General features: G+C 35.6%; 1 protein-coding gene across 1 annotated transcript; it reads right to left on the reverse strand.

The window, feature by feature from the left end:
* Positions 1–1,867: 1,867 nt before the first annotated feature.
* TDO2 (tryptophan 2,3-dioxygenase) lies at positions 1,868–19,785 on the reverse strand. The gene is made up of 12 exons (XM_036424109.2): positions 19,627–19,785; positions 19,302–19,407; positions 17,687–17,777; positions 12,690–12,760; positions 11,888–12,015; positions 9,616–9,802; positions 8,412–8,519; positions 7,694–7,805; positions 6,665–6,722; positions 5,065–5,144; positions 4,124–4,214; positions 1,868–2,424 (listed from the first exon to the last, which is right to left on the reverse strand). Exons 1-12 carry the CDS (start codon positions 19,659–19,661, stop codon positions 2,271–2,273), a joined length of 1,221 nt encoding a protein of 406 aa, XP_036280002.1. The 5' UTR covers positions 19,662–19,785; the 3' UTR covers positions 1,868–2,270.
* Positions 19,786–20,490: the final 705 nt, after the last annotated feature.

The raw sequence follows: 20,490 nt of genomic DNA on the forward strand, positions 1-20,490 counted from the left end.
AATATAGTCTCCAGAGAAGAAGACGCCAGAGGCTTTGGGAAACACTTAGTTTTAATCAGCCCTCCAGATGATTCTGATGGATGTCCTTCTAATCCATCTACTGTGTGTCCCAGGATTTACATTTCTTAAAGAGAATTTTATCATGTTACTCCCCTATTGCCTCAAAGATAGCATGCTAACTTAAATGAGCTCTCCTGGAGAAGCTCCTCTCTACCGTCTTAGCTCAGTTCCTGCTCTTCTTCATAGACAGCAGCTGTGCTTCAGCCATCACAGACTACTTGGAGTTCACCCAATGAGGCTAAGACAAAAGCAATGAAATCTTCACGTAATAATTAGGCTGCATAATGAAAATGACCAAGATGTCTCTGGATGTGATTTCACAAAGACCTAAAAGTGAATACTAAATTAGACAACCTTACAATTGCTTTGTGACCATTTAAGAGTTATTATTTAATATGGATTGTCAGCACCAGAAGCAAGTTGGAATGGAGACAAGGGTAGAGACTGGTATTTCAAATTGTGTTGACATGTACATTAAGGAGTACTGTTATATCCTTTGAAAAAGCCCTTTCAACCGTTTAGCTTTGTAACACCAAGAAACATAGATGAAAATAATTAAATTGAAGTATTTAGCCTGTTAAAGGAATAAACCTTGACAAATAGCATTGATTCCAAGGTATTAATATATTCATTACTTTATTAAAAAAAAAAAAAAGCAAAGATTATGAGAATTTTATCTCCATTATAAATAGGAAACCGGGGCTTAAATGAGTGTTTGCAGCAAAGTAGTTAGTTAATAAATGGCAGAGCCAGAATTTGCTGATTTAGCCACCATGTTACTTATCTCTATATTTTTCCAGCTTAACTACCACCAGGTACTATGTACATGTGCGCATTCACGCATGCCATGTAGGCAAGAGCAATATGATCGTTATAAGAAAAAAACGTGTAATTGAGACTAAAGAATAGTTCAGTTCCAACAAGAGCTTGCTACCCTAGGTCAAAGTTGGACATTTTTAGATTTCTTTGATAATATTTTGTTCTCCCCTCATAGCAAAATTTAATGAAATGTTACCAATATCCAGAGCAAGCTAGAAAAAGGACTAAAACTCGCGTGTCTGGTCTAAACGCTTAGTCTAATAGTTACTAGCAACGATCTGGGTCATTGTTCAGTCTGTTTTCCTTCCCTTTCTCCTGGAAAGAACACTCTTATCTTGAGGGAACTCTCATCCCTACCTCAAACCTGCTATGCACTGAGGGAGACTGTACCTCCCAGACCACAGCCATTGGTGACTGTGAATACAGTCACTCTGGGAAGAGGGACTTTGTCCTTCTGGGAGTAGAGAGATGCTAGGATTGAGATGCAACCTGTGGGAGGAGGAGTGGGCCTACATCAGAGAACAATAAACTCAGCACCTGCAGAGAGGAGAGGAGACCCAGAGGATCCTCAAAGTGTTCCAGGAATAAAGTATCGATACTTGAGGAGCTGGCTTCACCCCTGTGGCCTTAGAGCGCCACCTGCTCCTCTAATGGAGTAATGTCCAGTGAATGCCCTATGGGCCAGCTTCACACAGATTTCTGTTGATCGCAAGTGTCCTAATAAATACAAGCAATGTTTTCAAAATAATATATGCCAGAAAGAATAATTTTTAAAATATATTTTAATTTTTTTTTTACAGAGAGGAAGAGAGAGGGATAGAGATCTAGAAACATGGATGAGAGAGAATCATTGATTAGCTGCCTCCTGCACACCCCCCACTGGGGATGTGCCCGCAACCAAGGTACTACATGCCCTTGACTGGAATCAAATCTGGAACCCTTCGGTCTCAAGCCAATGCTCTATCCACTGAGCCAAACCGGTTTCGGCAAGAATAATTTTTATTTCTCAAAATTTTTGATTGAATAAGTTTGTACAGAATGACATTTTATTCCATTAAATAGCTGAAGTTTACAAGCTTATAAAATATGTACCAATGAGATAATGATTAGGTTCAATGGTTACATTAAGGTAAATATCAGGGGACAATACATTTTTAATAGGAAAAGACCATATGTACAATGTAACAGTGTAACTGGATTCATTTCTCAGTGTCTTGTATCTTCATGGAAATGCTTGGCCTTACCGTAATAAATGAAATAAAATTCTTTCCGGGGTTGGATCAGAGCACCACAGTGCTTTACTACATATATACATGTATTACCTTAGAAGTCTGTGTATTTATGAAAATGCACAGGAAAAACCCCACAGAAATCAGTGTTCTTCATAGACTTTAATCTGATTCTTCGCTGCTGAAGTAAGAGCTGTCACAATATTCAGTGGTGTAAAGAAATTTGCGAATAATTGGGGTCATCTTCGGTATCCAGTGTCGGGGAATCAGAAACGTTGAAAGATTAAATAAATCTACAAATACCTTGTACCTATCACTGGAAAAACATATACAGGTGTTTTAGGTTTATTGAAATGAAATATTTTAAAATTTTCATCAATTTTATTTCTCAAACAATATTTTGCCGTGAATAACTAGTATTCGATACTATATTTTATATTACGTATTGTATATGTCATATATTAAGTACTATTAATATTAAGATTGCACCATTTTTTATTTTGTATCCAAAGTTCATGCCCATAAAACCACATTATTGATCTGATCAAGCTGTTTCAGATTAAAACCTAGCCTTATTATTGTCTCATGTTGAACTTTTAATCAGCTTAACAATAACCCACAACCTTCGGACCAACTTCATGTTGAACTTTTAAACAGTATTCAAAATAATAAAGCATCCAGAGTTTTTAGTCATTCATTAGAAAATATTTCCCACCTGCAAAGTAGCTGCCAAGTAACTGATATAAATTAATTTATAAATCAAAATGCCACCTTTGATTTATAATAAATGTCCAACAGAGAACTTTTACACTAAACATTGCTTTTGTGTTTGTTAGTCAACTATTTATTTTATTTTATTTATTATTTTAACTGTTGCAGTTTTATAGTGGAAGAGCATTTGCCTTTGAAGTCAAATTTGAGTTCAAATCCTGTTCTGTCACTTCCAATTCCTACAATCTTGGATTTGTTGTCTAAACCTCACTGTCTTGGTTTCTCACTCTGTAAAATAAAAACTACAATCCCTGCTTCTGGCCAGGCCTTTGTGAGGAGTTGATGAGATAATGACACACCAGAAATGCTGTTAATTAGTGTTAATTATTCCCACCGCTGGTGTGTGTGCTCATTTTGTAAAATAATTTTATCTTAGATATTTATAGGATTTATTCCCAGGGAAAGAGAAAATATATAATGGTTGTGAAAATTTATACCAATGAATTTTCCAAATGATTCAACCTAGAGTTTCTTCCCAGGGTAAGTGGAAGTATAAAAATGATGAAAAATTGAACCTGTGCATTTTACAACTTAGCCAATCTGGTGGTACAATTAGGAATGAAAACAATGTACTCTAAGGAATTTTGGAGACTAAAGGGAACTATCTAAACATATTCTTGATTTGGTTACCTTTCCTCAAATTGTTTGTAAGGTTCTCAGTTTTCAGATGCATCTATCTATGGATCCTTCTATCTATAAGGCTGTGAATATTAAATACAACAAGAACACAAATATCCTAGAAATAGTATCTCTACCATGGTTTAAATGCTCAGTAAATGTTGAACTTTTTCTTGTAAAAAATTTAAAAGGGCACTCCCTGAAGATAAAAGTAGTTTTCATGCTAATATATAGTCTTATCAGGAAATAAGAAACTATATTTTTAGCTGTATCATTCATCTCACCAAGAGTACATTAGTGGACGTAATGATAACTATTTTAATCTAGTACAAACTTCAGCCAGAACGAGGTGACATTTTCTACGTGTATTGACGCCTCCATGCCCTCACAGGCATTGGTACCATGCCCCTCATCATCACAAGATGAAAATAATAAACTTCCAGAACTAAGAATTTATACAATGATCTCCAAAAGTTCTAATAGGAATGCCTTAATCTCACTGCAAATGTGTTGTCAGCAGACAAGAGCAAGTATAAATGACTTTTCCTATATAATGCCATGAATACATGGAGAAACAAAAACCTGGTGATTTCCACCAAGATGAAAAGGTGCGTTCCCCATCTTACCTGACTGTTGAACGCAGGTACTGGTAGCCTGAGGACCCCCCAGTGCCAGCTTTGCTGCCCAGCATTCTGTGCACCAGGCACACGTGGTTATCTAGGCAAACACACAAATTAACTCCATGGATACTTTTCTAAAAATCAGGGGTTGATAATGATGATTGCTTCTGAGAAAAAGGCCCACCCCTTATCACTTAGCCATATGGAAGGTTCATCTATGAGAGTCACATGAGGCCAGCAGGTTGCCTGGCACCACACTTGGTGCAGCACCCCATTTGACTACATCCATATTTACATTTGCCTATAAACAACATGGGAAAGAGGGGGGCCATAGTTCGACTTTAATGAGCTTTTGTTATTTTGCCTCTCTGGGTTTCTTATATTTTTAAGTTGTATTGTCATACAAATAAATAAATTACTATTATATATTTTAAAGTTTTCCTTGGACCCAAAGTTTATTTTTTTCCTTCGGATTATCAAATAAAATATCTTCCTGGGCTCCAAAGTTACTGTGGGCTCTAAGTACTGTGCCACATGTGTATTGGATGAATAGACCCTCAGGGAGAATAATGTCAAGCTGATTAAAAAAAAAAAATCTCGCCGAAACCGGTTTGACTCAGTGGTAGAGCGTCGGTCTGTGGACTGAAAGGTCCCAGGTTCGATTTCGGTCAGGGGCATGTACGTTGGTTGCGGGCACATCTCGGTAGGGGGTGTGCAAGAGGCAGCTGGTTGGTGTTTCTCTCTCATCGATGTTTCTAGCTCTCTATCTCTTTCCCTTCCTCTCTGTAAAAAATCAATAAAAATATATTTTTTTAAAAAAATCTCATACAAAAGATGGAAGAAAAGAGAGAGCAAGAAGAAGGGCAGACAGGAGAAAAGGAGTAAAGGAGCCAGATCAGGGGAGAAGAGTGATAGGGGTGAATCTGGGGGAGGTGGGGGGGACTTACATCTCCATTTGGTCATGAGTGTGTCTATTTCCATCAGAGAAGTCAGCAGCTGGAAAGGGACCTGGAATCGAGGTTCTTCCCTAAAAGAGAAATAAAAACAAAGGAATATATTCAAGCAAACCCAGGGCATTAGGAAGCACATGGATTTCTCATCTGCAAACAGCGATCAACTTAGCTCTTAGGAACTGTGGGATCATCTCTGGATTACCCAATCAGTCTTAGCTTCTTCATCTCAAAAATGGGATATTACCCTTCAATTTACAGCATTTCTTTAAAGAGTCTAGAATATCCCATGTAATTTATAGCCAGAGTCACACCTAACATGGAATCTCATTTAAAGGCAGTCAGATACCTTCTCACAGATTTCCCAGCTAATACAGTAAAAATCTTTTTACAGAAAAAGATATTAAAAAACAAAATAAATACTGCATACACACACACACACACACACACACATGTAAATATATATAATGTAATGTATATATTATCTTTCTTCATCCAATCCTTCAATTAATTCAATATATTTTTTGTTTAATATACATAAAATTGAGTGTATACATGTATACATTTAGTAAGAGTTTAGTAAAAGAGTCAAAGAATTTTGTTTATGTTGTTATTCTGAAGAAAGATTGGAGAGGATTACAATTTAAATAAATACAAGTAAATGATATATCTAGTAAACATAGGTATTTTGCTATCTATTTTGACTCATTTAATTCATGAACCATGAAGATGAGGCCTTCATACATATAAGGGAGTATGTGGACATTTAAAGTATTATACAGTGAAGTTAACTTTACTTGAAATTGTGGAATAAGCAGAACAACAGTTTACAAGGTATTTCCACTTTACAAATTTTTTTCTTTATAAAACAAGAATAATTCTACTACATTATTTAATGATGGCACACTTTTAATGACTAAATTTTTCAGAGAGATTGCACTGTGGTCTTTTTGGACATTTAATATCCTATATAATAAAAGGCTAATATGCAAATTGACCAAACAGAGGGACGACTGGTCACTATGACACGCACTGACTACCAGAAGGCAGATGCTCAATGCAGGAGCTGCCCCCTGGTGGTCAGTGTGCTCCCCCAGGAGGAGCACCGCTCAGCCAGAAGCTGAGGTCACGTTTGGTGAGTGCAGCAGCAGTGTCAGGAGCATCTCTGACACTGGAGCGTCTCTGCAGCAGCACCAAGGCTGTCCAACTACTGCTGCCCTCAGGGGAAGTTGGATATCCCCCAAGGGCTCCTGGACTACAAGAGGGCTGCGATGAGGGCCCCCTCCCCCTTTCCCACCTCAGGTGCACAAATTTCATACCCCTGGCCTCTAGTAACATTATAAAATTATAAAAAATATATATATTTTATCCATTTGAGTGGATTTTTTTAACCAACTACAGAGATAAAGTTAAATGTTTACTATTTAAAAGAAAGAAAATCTAATGAAACCCTCACAACTATTTTCTAAGTTTTCCATCAAAACAAAATAACTTAATAGAACTATAATTGAAATTTATAAGTTTTATAGATATTTGATAAGTTATCTATAGCCAATCCTCAATTTTAACTTGTGTTTCTCTTCTAATTTGCTTTTACCTGTAAAAATATATCATCAAGGCACCCTGAAGTGCTCTGTATGAGAGTCGTCTTTCACCTGCAAAATACATAGCTAGTTTTAATTTAATAGGTCATTAATTTGGCACTATAACCTTAAATAATTATTATATGATTTTAGAAAGCAATGTAAGTTTTATTTTAAAATTTTATCCCTAGATTGAAATTTGAAAAATATTATATAAAACATTGTTTTAATATTGGATTTTAAGGGGAAGGTGGGGATTGGTAAGAAGATATGTACACATATAATACCTTAATTTTAAAAAAGGAAAAAAATGAATAATATTGGATTTTAAAAGGAGACTGAAATATACCTAGGATGTTCAAAAAATTTTTAACAGCTGATAACATTTAATTTTCACTCCTTTTCAGGTTTAAGTTATTTGAATTTAATGGGGGAAACCAGACTAAGTTTTGAACGCAAAAAAATTATTCTAAAATTCCACTAGATTTTTTTTAAATGGCGATACATAAAATATAAAGTTTATAGTACAAAACCAGCAATGATTGATAAATTGAGGGCATACAAATACCAAACAAAATGATTCTTGATGTTTGGAATTCCATTGCTTTGAGTTATTAGCAGTACCTGGACCAGAAAGGTCATCAATTTGAAAACAGGCATTGATAAAAATTACTCATGTCTGTGGATTTTTTCAATTTTTGTAAATGAACTGTATGTTCTAATAACACTGACTTTATAAATATTCAAAATATGTATATATTTTTGGCAATATATATTAAGCTCTGAACTACTTGAGAAGCCATTTTCCATGTACCTTGGTATATCCTCATATTTGAAATATTATGAAAGTTTCTACCAATGTTTTTGAGACAAAATGACCATTTAAAACTGTTAATATAATGTTATTTTATATAACACTAACCAATGTTTGTTTCTATGAGTAGAATATCAATTTTCATTTTATTTCCCCAAATGGGATTTGATCTTTTATACCACAATAGTACAGTGCCAAAGAACAAATACCTAAGAATAAAATTACCTACCTTTACTAAGAAGATGCTCATGACGTTTCTCATCAAATAATAAGAGTAACACCTCTTTTTGTTTTTGAAATTCAGCCATTTGTTCCTCCTTTTCCTCTGACTCGTTTTTAGCCTTTGGAGAAAACACTTCATTAATATTCCCACAACAGAGAATAGATTCTTATTTTACAAAACATTGCCTTTGAGAAGTAGACTGGCCAGATACAGAAAAGCTGTACTTGGAATATTTACAATTTCTCCTAATATTACAACTTGCAAATTATGGTTTATGAGAAGGAATCTTCCTCATAGTCACTGGTTGTAAACTTGAAGTTTAAGTGATTTGTCAATCTTAAACATCCTATCTAATAAAGAATGAATACACTAATTAATCCTCATGCCATCACAAAGATGGCAGCACCCACAGCCAATAAGAAGGGAATATGCTAATTGACTGGCCTGCCCTCAAAGATGGTGGTGCGCAATCCCCTAAGCCCCCCGGGGTGGCAGGCCCATAGCAAGGCTGGGTCCACCCTCAAATGGGCTTGGCTGCTCCACACACCTGCCTCCGGTGTCCCCCAGTCCCCTCATGTAATATATTCTAAGGATATGCTTTTGTGAAAGAAAAATAACATTAAAAAAAATGTAACTTTAAGAGATAAGTAAAGAATTATTAAAATAAAAATTTCAATACTTCTTCCTGTAGTAAACTTACATTTACTTAAGGCATCATAAATACCTGAATCATACTGAATTCTTCTTCCAGGCCTTTAACAATATTTTTTTCCAATTTCTCCCAGAAGTTAAATCCATGTCGCTCTAAACCTGGTGTTCTTTCCAGCCATGCCTTAAGTAAACATTATTTTTAAGTTAATATATTGTAAAATGTTAAATATCTAAGATACATTATAAATGACATTTATGAACTTGAAACAACATTTTCATGGTTTTGTGAAGCATATAATAAGGTGATTTTTATGTGTAAATATTTTCTTTCCCTTCAATTTCTTCATTTAAAAATAGAAATCTATTATATTCCATCTTTTACTTTTTAATGAAATCACATTACAGCTGTTTAACCTTTATTTATTAAGAACTATGACTGCTGGAGTGGCTCAGTGGTTGAGCATCAATCTGTGATCTGGAGGTCATGGTACGATTCCTAGTCAGGTCACACATCAGGGTTGCAGGCTCCATTCCCAGTAGGGGGCGTGAAGGAAGCAGCCAATCAATGATTTTCTCTCATTATTAGCTTTCCGATTCTTTCTATCCCTATCTTTCTAAGCTGTTACATATTTATAATATGAATATATACATATTCATATTAACTGTAACCAGGGGATTAGTGTGCAGAATATAATTCACCAAAAGAAAAGTTTAATCTGCAAATGGAAAGTCTCTATAAAGTAAATCAAGACAATACAATACTTATTTAATAATTTATTTACGAAGAAACAAATTAGTAATTTCTCAAGACCATTATAGACCCTTGGGGAAATAAAACATAAAAAGAAAAATTCTAAAGAGTATATACTCTTAGTAATATGATTTAATTGAGAAAAAAATATACAACTTGTGGTACTTTTCAATTACAAATTATTTTGAAGAAATTAAGCTTATTAAATAAATAAACACACTTACTTTAAAAATCTTCAAATTAAATTTGTTTAGTAAGGATGTTTAAAAGAATTGCTTTAATAAGATGAGGAGGTTATTGAATATTAACATATAATTGATTATATAAATGTTTCTAAAATTCTGAAGAGAATTCTTAATATTTAAATATTTTGCTTGAATTTATAAACTTAAGCACTTTATAAATTATTTATATTTTTATTTATAATTAATGTAACCAAACTCTGATATTAGTTGTACAATTCTTATCTAGCAGAAGCTAAATTCAAGAGATATGCAGACCTTAGAATTAGTATTTGAGCACGTACCTCCACTAGTTGCAAAAGTGTTTTTTCCCGCTCCGACTTTAGGAGCAGTTCATTTTCTTCTCCTTTGAAGTTATCACGATAATGTCTCCTGTTATAAGGAACTCTTAAACTCTGAAAAGTACCCAACTTGTTTTCTAACAGTCGGAACTGTAAACTCTGGAAGCCTGATGCTGGAGATAAGTACTCTCTATGAGAATAAATGAGGGAAGAGAAGAAAAAGAGAGCAATGTGTTGACATTGTAAATCACAGTTTTACTCTCCTAGATACCATCAAGAACAAAAACACACAGCTGCCTAGAATTGGAAGTATGGTTCGGACATTACTGAAAAATGAGTTACCTAAACACCATTGTTGATATCTGTTAACCAATTTAAAGTTGAAATGTCTGTATAGTTTGTAAAGTGTCATATGTATGTAGACGTGCAGAAATACATATACACATATATGTGTATGTGTGTATACTAAATGTCTTCTTAAAATAAAAACAGGTGGGCATTGAACAATATATTTTCAATAGTGCTAAAAGACTCCTCATAATTTATAAATATTCTTCAATCCCTCCTAAAACTTATACTGTATGTGTGTCTATTTTTCTTAATCCATTTAACTTTTTCACCTAGCCCTCTACTTGCTCCCTTTTGAGAGCTGTCAGTCTATTCTCTGTATCTATGAATCTGTTTCTACTTTGTTAGTTTATTTTGTTCATTAGATTCCACAAATGAGTGAAATCATATGGTATTTGTCTTTCTCTGACTGGCTTAATTCACTTAGGATAATGCTCTCCAGGTCCATCCATGATGTCACAATGGGTAAGATTTCCTTTTATTTCTAGCTGAATAGTATTCCATTGTCTAAAACTTACATTCCATCATTGATGTCATTACCTATTATTATTAAGAGCACCGATTATATACTGTAAGTATAATAAGGGGATGTTGCCTAAGACAAAAAAAGGCAATCAAAATGTTAATACTCCTACCCTACACAGCTATACAACATCTTACTTTTTTGTAAGTGTCTTTCATCTAATTGATACTAAGACTTCAATTTTTTTAATTCATCACAAAGGAATTTTGCTACACTTCTTTGAATGTCAAACTTGTCTATATATCACATTATCAGATGCACCTAATGTTCTAGGAAAATCTATTTTTAAATTTGGTATGATAAAAGCTTTTTTTCTGAGTATATATGTAACATGTATATTCATACATACACATATACATGTATGTGTGTACATATACATGTATGCACATCCTATATAATAAAGAGGTAATATGCAAATTGACCATCACTCTAACATACAAGATGGCCACCCCCTTGTGGTCAAAGATGGAGGCCCCCATGTGGACACAAGATGGCCACCACAAGATGATCTGTAAGGAAGGGCAGTTGTGGTGATCACAGGGGAGGGAAGTTAGGGGCGACCAGGCTGGCAAGGGAGGTAAGTTAGGGGTGACTAAACCAGCAAGAAAGGCTGTTGGGGGCAACCAGACCTGCAGGGAAGGAGTTATGTGCAACTAGGCCAGCAGGGGAGGGAGGTTAGGGTCAACCAGGCTGTCAAGGGAGGGCAGTTAGGGGTGACCAGCCTAGCAGGGGAGGGCAGTTAAGGGCAATCAGACTGGCAGGGGAGCAGTTAGGCATCCATCAGGCTGGCAGGGGAGTGGTTAGGGAGTGATCAGGCTGGAAGGCAGGGGAGCAGTTGGGAGCCAGCAGTCCTGTATTGTGAGAGGGATGCCTAAATGCCCATTTAAATGGGCAGTTGGACATCCCTTGAGGGGGTCCCACATTAGAGGGTGCATGCATGAATTTTGTGCACCAGGCCTGGAAATGTAGAACTAAAATTTATAATGCAATCCATGACTGGCTCTGATGCTTTTTCTGACATCCTTCTTTATCTATCTATCTATCTATCTATCTATCTATCTATCTATCTATCTATCAGTTTCTCTTTTATTTTTTAGCTTTTAGTTTTTACAAAATTTGTTATATGCATTATATAAACACTTTAGCCATTTTGATAAGTAGTCTAAAATTATTTTTGGATAAAAATAGGGCACAACTATGATGAAGTTAACTAATCATATTATGTTTGTATGTAAAAACAAGTGATGAAAAGCTTTTAATAACTTCTCAAATTCTTTGTGATTAAGATTCCCAAGTGCTAATAGTGACTGGCTCCTTATGTCACACAATACATGTGCCCTCTTTTACCACACTAAAGTGAGAAGGTGAACCCCACTGAGTTATCACAAAGCCACAGGTGTGTACCTGAAGTCGTTGAAATCCAAGGCTGTCATCGTTTCCAGGACAGAAAATTGCTCTACCAGTAATTTAAGGATCACCACCACTCGATGCATTCGCGTAACAATCTTAAGCATATTCCTTTCATCCCTGACCTGATGGTTAAGAAATGAGACACTAAGAAATCAATTCTGATTTTTCAGAAGTTACAAAATAGACTACAAACTATGGTACATTCCTATGAACTTTATCTTTATTTCAGAAAGAAACATTGGAAGAATAATTTTGTTGATATTGAAATATTGGTAACTGAATTGCTTGCAAGGAATGTCTGCAAAATCAGAATCATATATCTTTCTTTGAAAATAGAAAATCACAGCCCAGCTAGCATGACTCAGTGGTTGAGCATCCGCCTATGAACCAGGAGGTCTCAGTTGGATTCCCAGGTAAGGGCACAAACCTAGGTTGCAGATTGGATCCCCAGTGCGTGGTGTGTGGGAGGCAGCCAATCAATGATTCTCTCTCATCTTTGATGTTTCTGGCAATCTACCATCAGCTAAAACAACTATTCTTAATGGGAAAAAATAATAATAAGTGAGTTCTAAGTAAGGGGCTTGAAACTGAAATTTGAAAGGATCTTGAATGAAATGTGAACCTCTGAGTTAGCAATGGCATAGGGAAAATATGACTAAGCTCTTGTTCACTAGAGATTTAAAAAAAAATTCATTAAGTAATAATCACCATTTGATGTTAAATTTTTTCTCACTAGGTATATTTTTTACATTCTCCAAAAATAGCCTGGAACCAATATTATGATATAACAACTCACATGGCCATTCTGAAAGATCTCACAAACAGAATCTAATTCCCAGAGGATTTGCTTAAACCAGAGTTCATAAGCTGCAATGAAAAAAACAACAACAACAAAAAACAACAAAAAAACACATTGTCAGTTGGAAAGTTTTGGGAGCCTCTTTGACCATCTAAGCAACCAAATGACCAAACAACCAGTTGATTGGTTGCAATGACATGCACTGACCAGAAGGGGGCAGATGCTCAATGCAGGAGTTGCCCCTAGTGATCAATGCACTCCCACAGCCAACCTCCTGTGGCCGGCCAACCTCCCACAGCCCCATTCACTAGCCAGGCTAAGGGGCCCCACCCATGCATGAATTTGTGCACTGGGCCTCTAGTAATTATATAAAAGACATGGTTAACACATTGAAAGAAATAAAAATGTAATTTAAAAATCAAGAAATACCAATATAGCCCTAATTTATGCTATAACCAAATATTAGTGATAAATGTATAATGGCCACCATTTGACTATTTTAATATGCTATGCATATTATCTATATGCTTTGTAGTTGTTATTATTATTCTGATTTCTCTCAACAAATATACTATTTAAGTGATTTTAGGATATAGCACATGATCTAATTCTACAGTCCCCTTGGAAGATGGAGGCATGAGATAAGCAGGACTGACACTCAACTTCATCTATAAACTGAAACATCAATATTTACTAATCTGAGGAATATGACAAAACATTGGCTTCTAGGGGCTTAGAAAATTTGGGGGATGACAAGCTTATGACTAGTCTAAATCTAAAATTTTGTCTTATTTATCTCTTTCCCTCAGTATCTAGCACAGTGTTGGCATAGTATAAACCCAGGTGATTATTTTATGAATAAAGGAATTAAATAGCCAATGGAGTTATTAGCTGAGCATAGAAAACCAGTAATCTTAGAGATCTCTAGTGCATTCTACTTGGTGCTACCATATGGTTTCAGGCTATGTTTCTGCACTAACTAGGGGAATCAAATTATATTTTAATTTACATTTCAGGATACTTTTGCAATTTAATTTTCCTAATTTTACAAAGATCAAAGCAGATATTTTCTTGATCAGTTTACATAGCAATTTTTTTAGGTTTATCTTTTTGTGGCTTACCCCATGACTCACTGATTATGTTTTGTAACTGGAGAAGGAAGGGAAAGTCTCCCTATAAAATAATGATAGCTACCATTTGCTGTATGTGCTATACCTTGGGCTAAGTGCTTAATACACATTACCTCATTTCATCTTCACAAGAACACTATGAATGATGAAATACAACAATGTTCTTTATTTTGCACATGTGGAAATGGAAAGAGTTACTGGTTAAGGAACCTGACCAAGCTTTCCCAATTTATAACGGTAGAGATGGGATTCTAAACAATTTTCTGATTCCAAATTTTTGCTACCGTGCCACGATTTCCCCCGTATTGATCTTGTCTTTGTATAAATTTAGTAAATTATTTTCTGTTTTTTAATTTTTACTCAAAAGAGTGAATCCTTTTAGCCTGTCAAACAAATAAATGACCATTTGAGGGAAAAACACAAAGAATCAGTAAGCAAAGAAAGCATATCTAGAAATGGACCAATGACTAGCTTGGGTCATTGGGTCCTGGACAATCAGAAGATAGTATTAAGATACCAACAATTTTAGAGTAAATCTTAATATATTGGCATCACAGGCCTCTTTAAGACACACTCACAAAGTTTTGCACACAATTTGAGTTCAGAGACTTTCTAAACTCTGGAAGTCATGGACTCCTATAGGAAAAAAAAACTACTGCTCATGTTGTACCACCACTGCCACTAACCTTGACTAGCCTCCAGTAATTTCCTCTCAAGGTGACCTTCTGGGGCACCTTATTAACCTTGACCTCTATCCCCCAGTCAATGTGCCACATATATTCTCCATGTAGATGGGAGCAGCGGGTCTCTTGGGAGGAGGACTAGAGAGTCTAGTTGGACAATCTTTTATTCCATCATCCGTGCCAGCAACCTTTGCTCCTTCACCTGCTCCTGCTATGCTCAGCAGTGGTCTCCATGACCTACAGTAAACTCTCAATTTTGCAGACCTCAACTTAACAGACTGGACTTCAGATTTAACAGACAAAATTTCCATTCGGTATGTCAATTGTGAAAATTAATACTATGTTAATTTTTTAATGCTTTTAACCATGATTTGCTTATAATTAAATTAATAGGTTGTTGGGTTTTTGGTTAGTAACCCATTGTTATTTTTTTATTTTTAAAAAAATATATTTTATTGATTTTCTTACAGAGAGAAAGGGAGAGAGATAGAGAGCTAGAAACATTGATGAGAGAGACACATCAACCAGTTGCCTCTTTCACACTCCTTACCGGGGATGTGCCAGCAACCAATGTACATGCCCTTGACGGGAATCGAACCTGGGACCTTTCAGTCTGCAGGCCGATGCTCTATCCACTGAGCCAAACCGGTTTTGGGAGTATATATAGCACTGGTTTTGGCCCCATTGTTATTTTTAACAAATTTTAGTGAATAGGCCATATGTTGGAGAAAAAACCTGTAGTAATTTTGCCGACATAAATAAAATAAATAAATATTGCATATCTACAACTATAGTCTACATATTGAAATCCAAGAGTCACGGCTTATAAACAATATTCACTGAATGATTAACACGTGATCACATCCCATCAGGCATGATAATTGGTTATGTTATCCTGGTGTGGTTTTCTGCAGCAGTTTTAACACCTGTGGCAGATGTTCCCAACATGTGCTACATCTCTCCCCAGTCCTGTGCATTTGTTTATGCGCAGTGACTGGTGAATGCACGCATTTTCTAGATCTATTCAGTAAATATTTCAAATTACAGTAACATAGAAAATTTTTTTCTTTTAAATTAAACTTTTCTTATATAATTAATTTTAATTCCACAAACATGTCGACATAAGTAAAAACAGGTAGCTAACTAATTTGTCAAATTTTTAACATTCAGAAAACCTACTTATTATAAAACAGTCTTTCACCTTTAATGGACTGCCACTTGCTGGAATTAGTCCTTATATAGAGGTTTTACTGTATTTGAATTCTCTACAGGGATTGGCATGGCACCTGGTGGCTCCTAAGGCTGCTTGGCTACATGCAGTAGAGGCTAAAATAAAGGCTTGGAGATTTCTGAAACATGGGCTCATCACCAAGGACACATCTACTGGGAAATGAGTTTCACCAACAGAGCTCTACAGCACATGAGGCTGCAACCTAGTTGGACAGGAACAGCTTTGGTGTTCTCCCCAGCTCTTCTCTGGCCATCCAGACACCACGGATGCCAGACCAGAGCATTGCTGTCTCCCTGCCTCTGTCATTGGCCCAGCCATGAAGATGGACCCTCTGAGTGACCTGCAGGTGGCTGTGCAAAACAATATTGATGTCTCCTACTTTCACTGCCTCATCCCACTCAACGTGCTTTCTTCTACAGAAGGCACCAGGCCTTCCTTGCAACATGCAAAGATATTCCCAATGAAAATGAACTTCGGTTTCAGGTTAAGGAATGACATTTAAATGCTGATTCTGGCTGAAACCGGTTTGGTTCAGTGGATAGAGCATCAGACTGAAGGTTCGATTCTGGTCAGGGGCATGTACCTTGGTTGTGGGCACATCCCCGGTGGGGGGTGTGCAAGAAGCAGCTGATCGATGTTTCTCTCTCATTGATGTTTCTAGCTGTCTATCCCTCTCTCTTCCTCTCTGTAAAAACTCAATAAAATATATTTAAAAATTAAAAAATAAATGCTGACTCTGTTGCCAGCCAAATTGTAAAACAACTATTGTCAAGATAATTGAGGAAGGGCAGACAGTGTCAGCCAGGATATGCCAAACAGATGCAGTCACTGAAGTGAAGAGCTGCTGAAGTCTCTCAATACATCTCTCAGGGCTACCACAGCATTTTGAAAAATGAATAGACTGGTCCAGTGCCATCAGGCCATCAGTTCAAATCAAGGACTCTTAAATGGAAGGAAGTGTAAAATCTGAACCCAAATATACTGAGGCTACCCACCAAGGTAGTGTGGCTAGTCTAACCTGTGCTAATATTAGGGCACAACCTGTTGGATAGTTTCAGCTTCCTGTGTAGTTTTGTAACCTCAGCTTCAATCACTTCCCACCTCTTGCCACCTGCTACTGCTATCTGTCCTTACTGTGAGCATCTCTGTGCTGGGGCAATGCAGTTTGACATTTTGTAATTGAGGGCTTATTTCAAAAGCAGAAAAAGACAAAAAATATTTAATAAAGGAACAGTATCACTGAAACATTAAAAAAAAAAAAAAAATAGGGAAAAAAGCCGAAACCGGTTTGGCTCAATGGATAGAGCGTCGGCTTGGGAACTGAAAAGTCCCGGGTTCGATTCTGGTCAAGGGCATGTACCTTGGTTGAGGGCACATCCCCAGTAGGGGGTGTGCAAGAGGCAGCTGATCAATGACTCTCATCGATGTTTCTAACTCTCTATCTCTCCCCTTCCTCTCTGTAAAAATCAATAAAATATATATTTTTAAAAATAGGGGGGGAAAAAAACCCAATACTGCCCAGAGGTTTTAAGTCTGAAAAGGATAAACACCCATTTTCAACAAAATTTACATTTTTATTAAGTACCAGATTTATATGGGAGTATATAAAATCACAATAAATTTGAGTAATTTATTTCCTGAAAATAATTTTTTTAACTTCCAAGTAACATCTTACCTAAAAATTCTTTGTTAACTCCAAGATAAAAGCCCCCTTGGACATAAGAGAAAGCTCAAAGTTTCTACCTAGCAGGGAAGTAACATTAAAGAAGACCTACAAGTCCCAGAAGGTCCTAGGAGCACTGATCTGACAGTGAAATATTGTTGAGCATTTCTAACAAGCGTGATGCCTTGATCTTTCACCATTTGACAATTAAAAGAATTGTAGCTCTCCTCATTACTGACGGGAAATGCCCATGGAATAGTTATTGTCCAAACGTTTGTGCAACTTACCTTGATGAGTTATAATGAAAAGGTGTTCATCGTGGATTTTATTTCCCTTCAGTTCACTTTGAAGCTCCTGTGCATTCAGAATTTTTTCTAACTTTAAACAACAAAAAAATTATAATAATAAACACCTGATTTTATACAAACTTCCAGCTATAAGATAAATGAGTTATGGGGACCTAATGTATAACACAGTGATTATATTAATAACACTGTATTATATATATATATATATATATATATATATATATATATATATATACATATATATATGAAAGCTACTAAAAGAGTAGATCTTAAATGTTCTCACCAAAAAATGGCAATGATATGACATAATAGGCGTGTTAGCTAAATGTTATACCAGTAATAACATAGAAATATATAAAGGTATCAAATCAACAGGTTGTGCACCTTCATCTTGCACAATGTTATATAAGGATTATATTTCATAAAACTAAAAAATGTGTTTTATTTTGAAATTGCAAAACTTGTTGTTGTTTTTTTTTTATCAATTTTAATACAAAGTAGAATACAATACTGAAAAAAAAAAGTCCCTGAATTCTCAAATTCTCAGGATCCATTCTATTTACTTTTTTAAAAATAAATGAGTCTTGCCGGGACCGGTTTGGCTCAATGGATAGAGTGTTGGCTTGGAGACTGAAGGGACCCGGGTTCGATTCTGGTCAAGGGCATGTACCTTGGTTGTGGGCATATCCCCAGTAGGGGGTGTGCAAGAGGCAGCTGATCGATGACTCTCTCTCATCGATGTTTCTAACTCTCTATCTCCCTCCCTTCCTCTCTGTATAAAATCAATAAAAATATATTTAAAAATAAAAAATAAAATAAAAAATAAATAAGTCTTATTATAAACAGTAAGTTAAATTTATGGTTTTCACTTTTTCTGAAGAATATTATATTTGGTCGGATTCCATGATAACAAATGCTATCGCACTCACTGAGAAGTCATTGTTCTTGTATCTTTTAAAATGAGTATGATAAAAGCTTGTCAAGATGCTTAGCTGACTATGTGTCTTCCACTATTCTATTTCCCTGACCAGTCTATTTGAAGAAGATTTTATCATTCTTGATTAGCATATCCTTAGAAACCCATAGATGAAGGCACCCAGAGCTCCAACTATTTCACTTCTTAAATGATATAAAAGACAAACAGGCTGAACATACCCCAGAACAATCTCCAGTATCTCCTTTGTATTATCCTTCTTTGATATATTAATGATTTCAAGAAAGCATGGGCCTTTACCATTTCTATTTTTTTTAAAGATTTAAAAAAGATTTTTTTTTTCCTGGAATCAGTTTAAATCCTACCTAGTCTAGGATTTAATGAAGTTGTTGTATCTATACAAGTTGTACAATGCTTGCCAATTACCTACACTAATCTGATCATTTACACTCTTTAGCCCAGATTCTGGGTTCTCTGCTGAATTTTCATACGAGCCTCTTGAATTATTCTAACAAAGTTGAGAAAGCATAAATTTATATGGAAATGGATAACATTAGATCCAGAAAACTGTTTGATGAGTGTGAAAAAACAAAACAAAACAAAAAACTAGACAAAATATATGCCCAACAATGGAAGCTAAACACTATGATAGCCACTTACATGCAGATAATTCCCATAGATAAGTCCTCCTTTGCTGGCTTTATTTATACCAATTTGTGATTTGTCTTCTTCATTGCCTTCTAAAGATAATTTTCTTAAATCATATCTGCAGATTAAATATGTGATATAAAAAATAGATCTTGAGTAAGCACAGAAACTAATAATATGAGTCATTAAAATTCTCTTACTGCTATTGTTTTTTCAGGAGTATTAACAAGGGAATAAGGGTGACAATTGTCAATACTCTTGAAATTCAGAAACTAAAGTGTGCATACTTAGCATTTTTAAGAGCCTAACCATATTAAGAGTAGAGATAAATACTTACTCGAAGTCATTTCTTAAAAATGGGCAGCCACTCATGGTGAAAACACTGTCTGAAAAGGTTTGGCTCCAATGGAAGATATCATTGACCTTCTCAGATATTCTGCTGTTGCCTTTTATTTATCCTGATCACCCTGATCCTGCCAATCAGCTTTCTCTGTTTACTCTTACTAAGCTCTCATTTCCATTGGTTCAGAAGTTGAACCTCTGTAAACTTCATAATGCACTCATACTGGGGACAGTTTGTTGACTAGAATAATGACTATTCAGCCAAATAGAATCATTTCACTTGACCACTTCTACTTTTATGTCCCAAATAACAAACACTAAATAAATAAATAAAGGCAAAGTTAAAAAAAAAAAAAGGAGATATTTTTAACTATTCTACTCCCCAGACACATTTGGCATAGTGTTAAGACATGTAAGATGATGAGATTGTGAATAAAACAAATATTTACTCTCCCAGTCATAAGTATGGATATTCTTATAAGTCCTAAGGCAAAAACTAAACTGGAATGTCTCTGGGGAAAGGAAATCATTATAGAACAGAGGCAGGATATATGCTCCAACTCCAATTCCATCTCATCTTCACAGTTCTTCTGGCTTAAATCTCATAATTACCAATAGTTGTCAGATGTTCTATTGCAGTGGTTGGCAAATTCATTAGTCAACAGAGCCAAATATCAATAGTTCAAAGATTGAAATTTCTTTTGAGAGTCAATTTTTTAAACTTAAACTTCTTCTAACGTCACTTCTTCAAAATAGACTTGCCCAGGCTGTGTTATTTTGTGGAAGAGCCACACTCAAGGGACCAAAGAGCCACATGTGACTCATGAGCTGCAGTTTGCTGGCCATTGCTCTATTGTAT

This window comes from Pipistrellus kuhlii, unplaced genomic scaffold, assembly GCF_014108245.1.
Source record: "Pipistrellus kuhlii isolate mPipKuh1 unplaced genomic scaffold, mPipKuh1.p scaffold_m20_p_8, whole genome shotgun sequence".
Taxonomy (NCBI): domain Eukaryota; kingdom Metazoa; phylum Chordata; class Mammalia; order Chiroptera; family Vespertilionidae; genus Pipistrellus; species Pipistrellus kuhlii.

What these genes read in the sequence shown, in the direction of transcription:
- TDO2 (XM_036424109.2), bottom strand. Translation starts at nt 19,661, where the DNA reads ATGAGTGGCTGCCCATTTTTAAGAAATGACTTCGA. An exon ending in ACTCATGACCAAATGGAGAT is followed by an intron (nt 4,215 to 5,064) that starts GTAAGTCCCCCC and finishes GTGTTTGCCTAG; the next exon opens with ATAACCACGTGTGCCTGGTG. An exon ending in TACCTGCGTTCAACAGTCAG is followed by an intron (nt 2,425 to 4,123) that starts GTAAGATGGGGA and finishes ATGTTTTTCCAG; the next exon opens with TGATAGGTACAAGGTATTTG.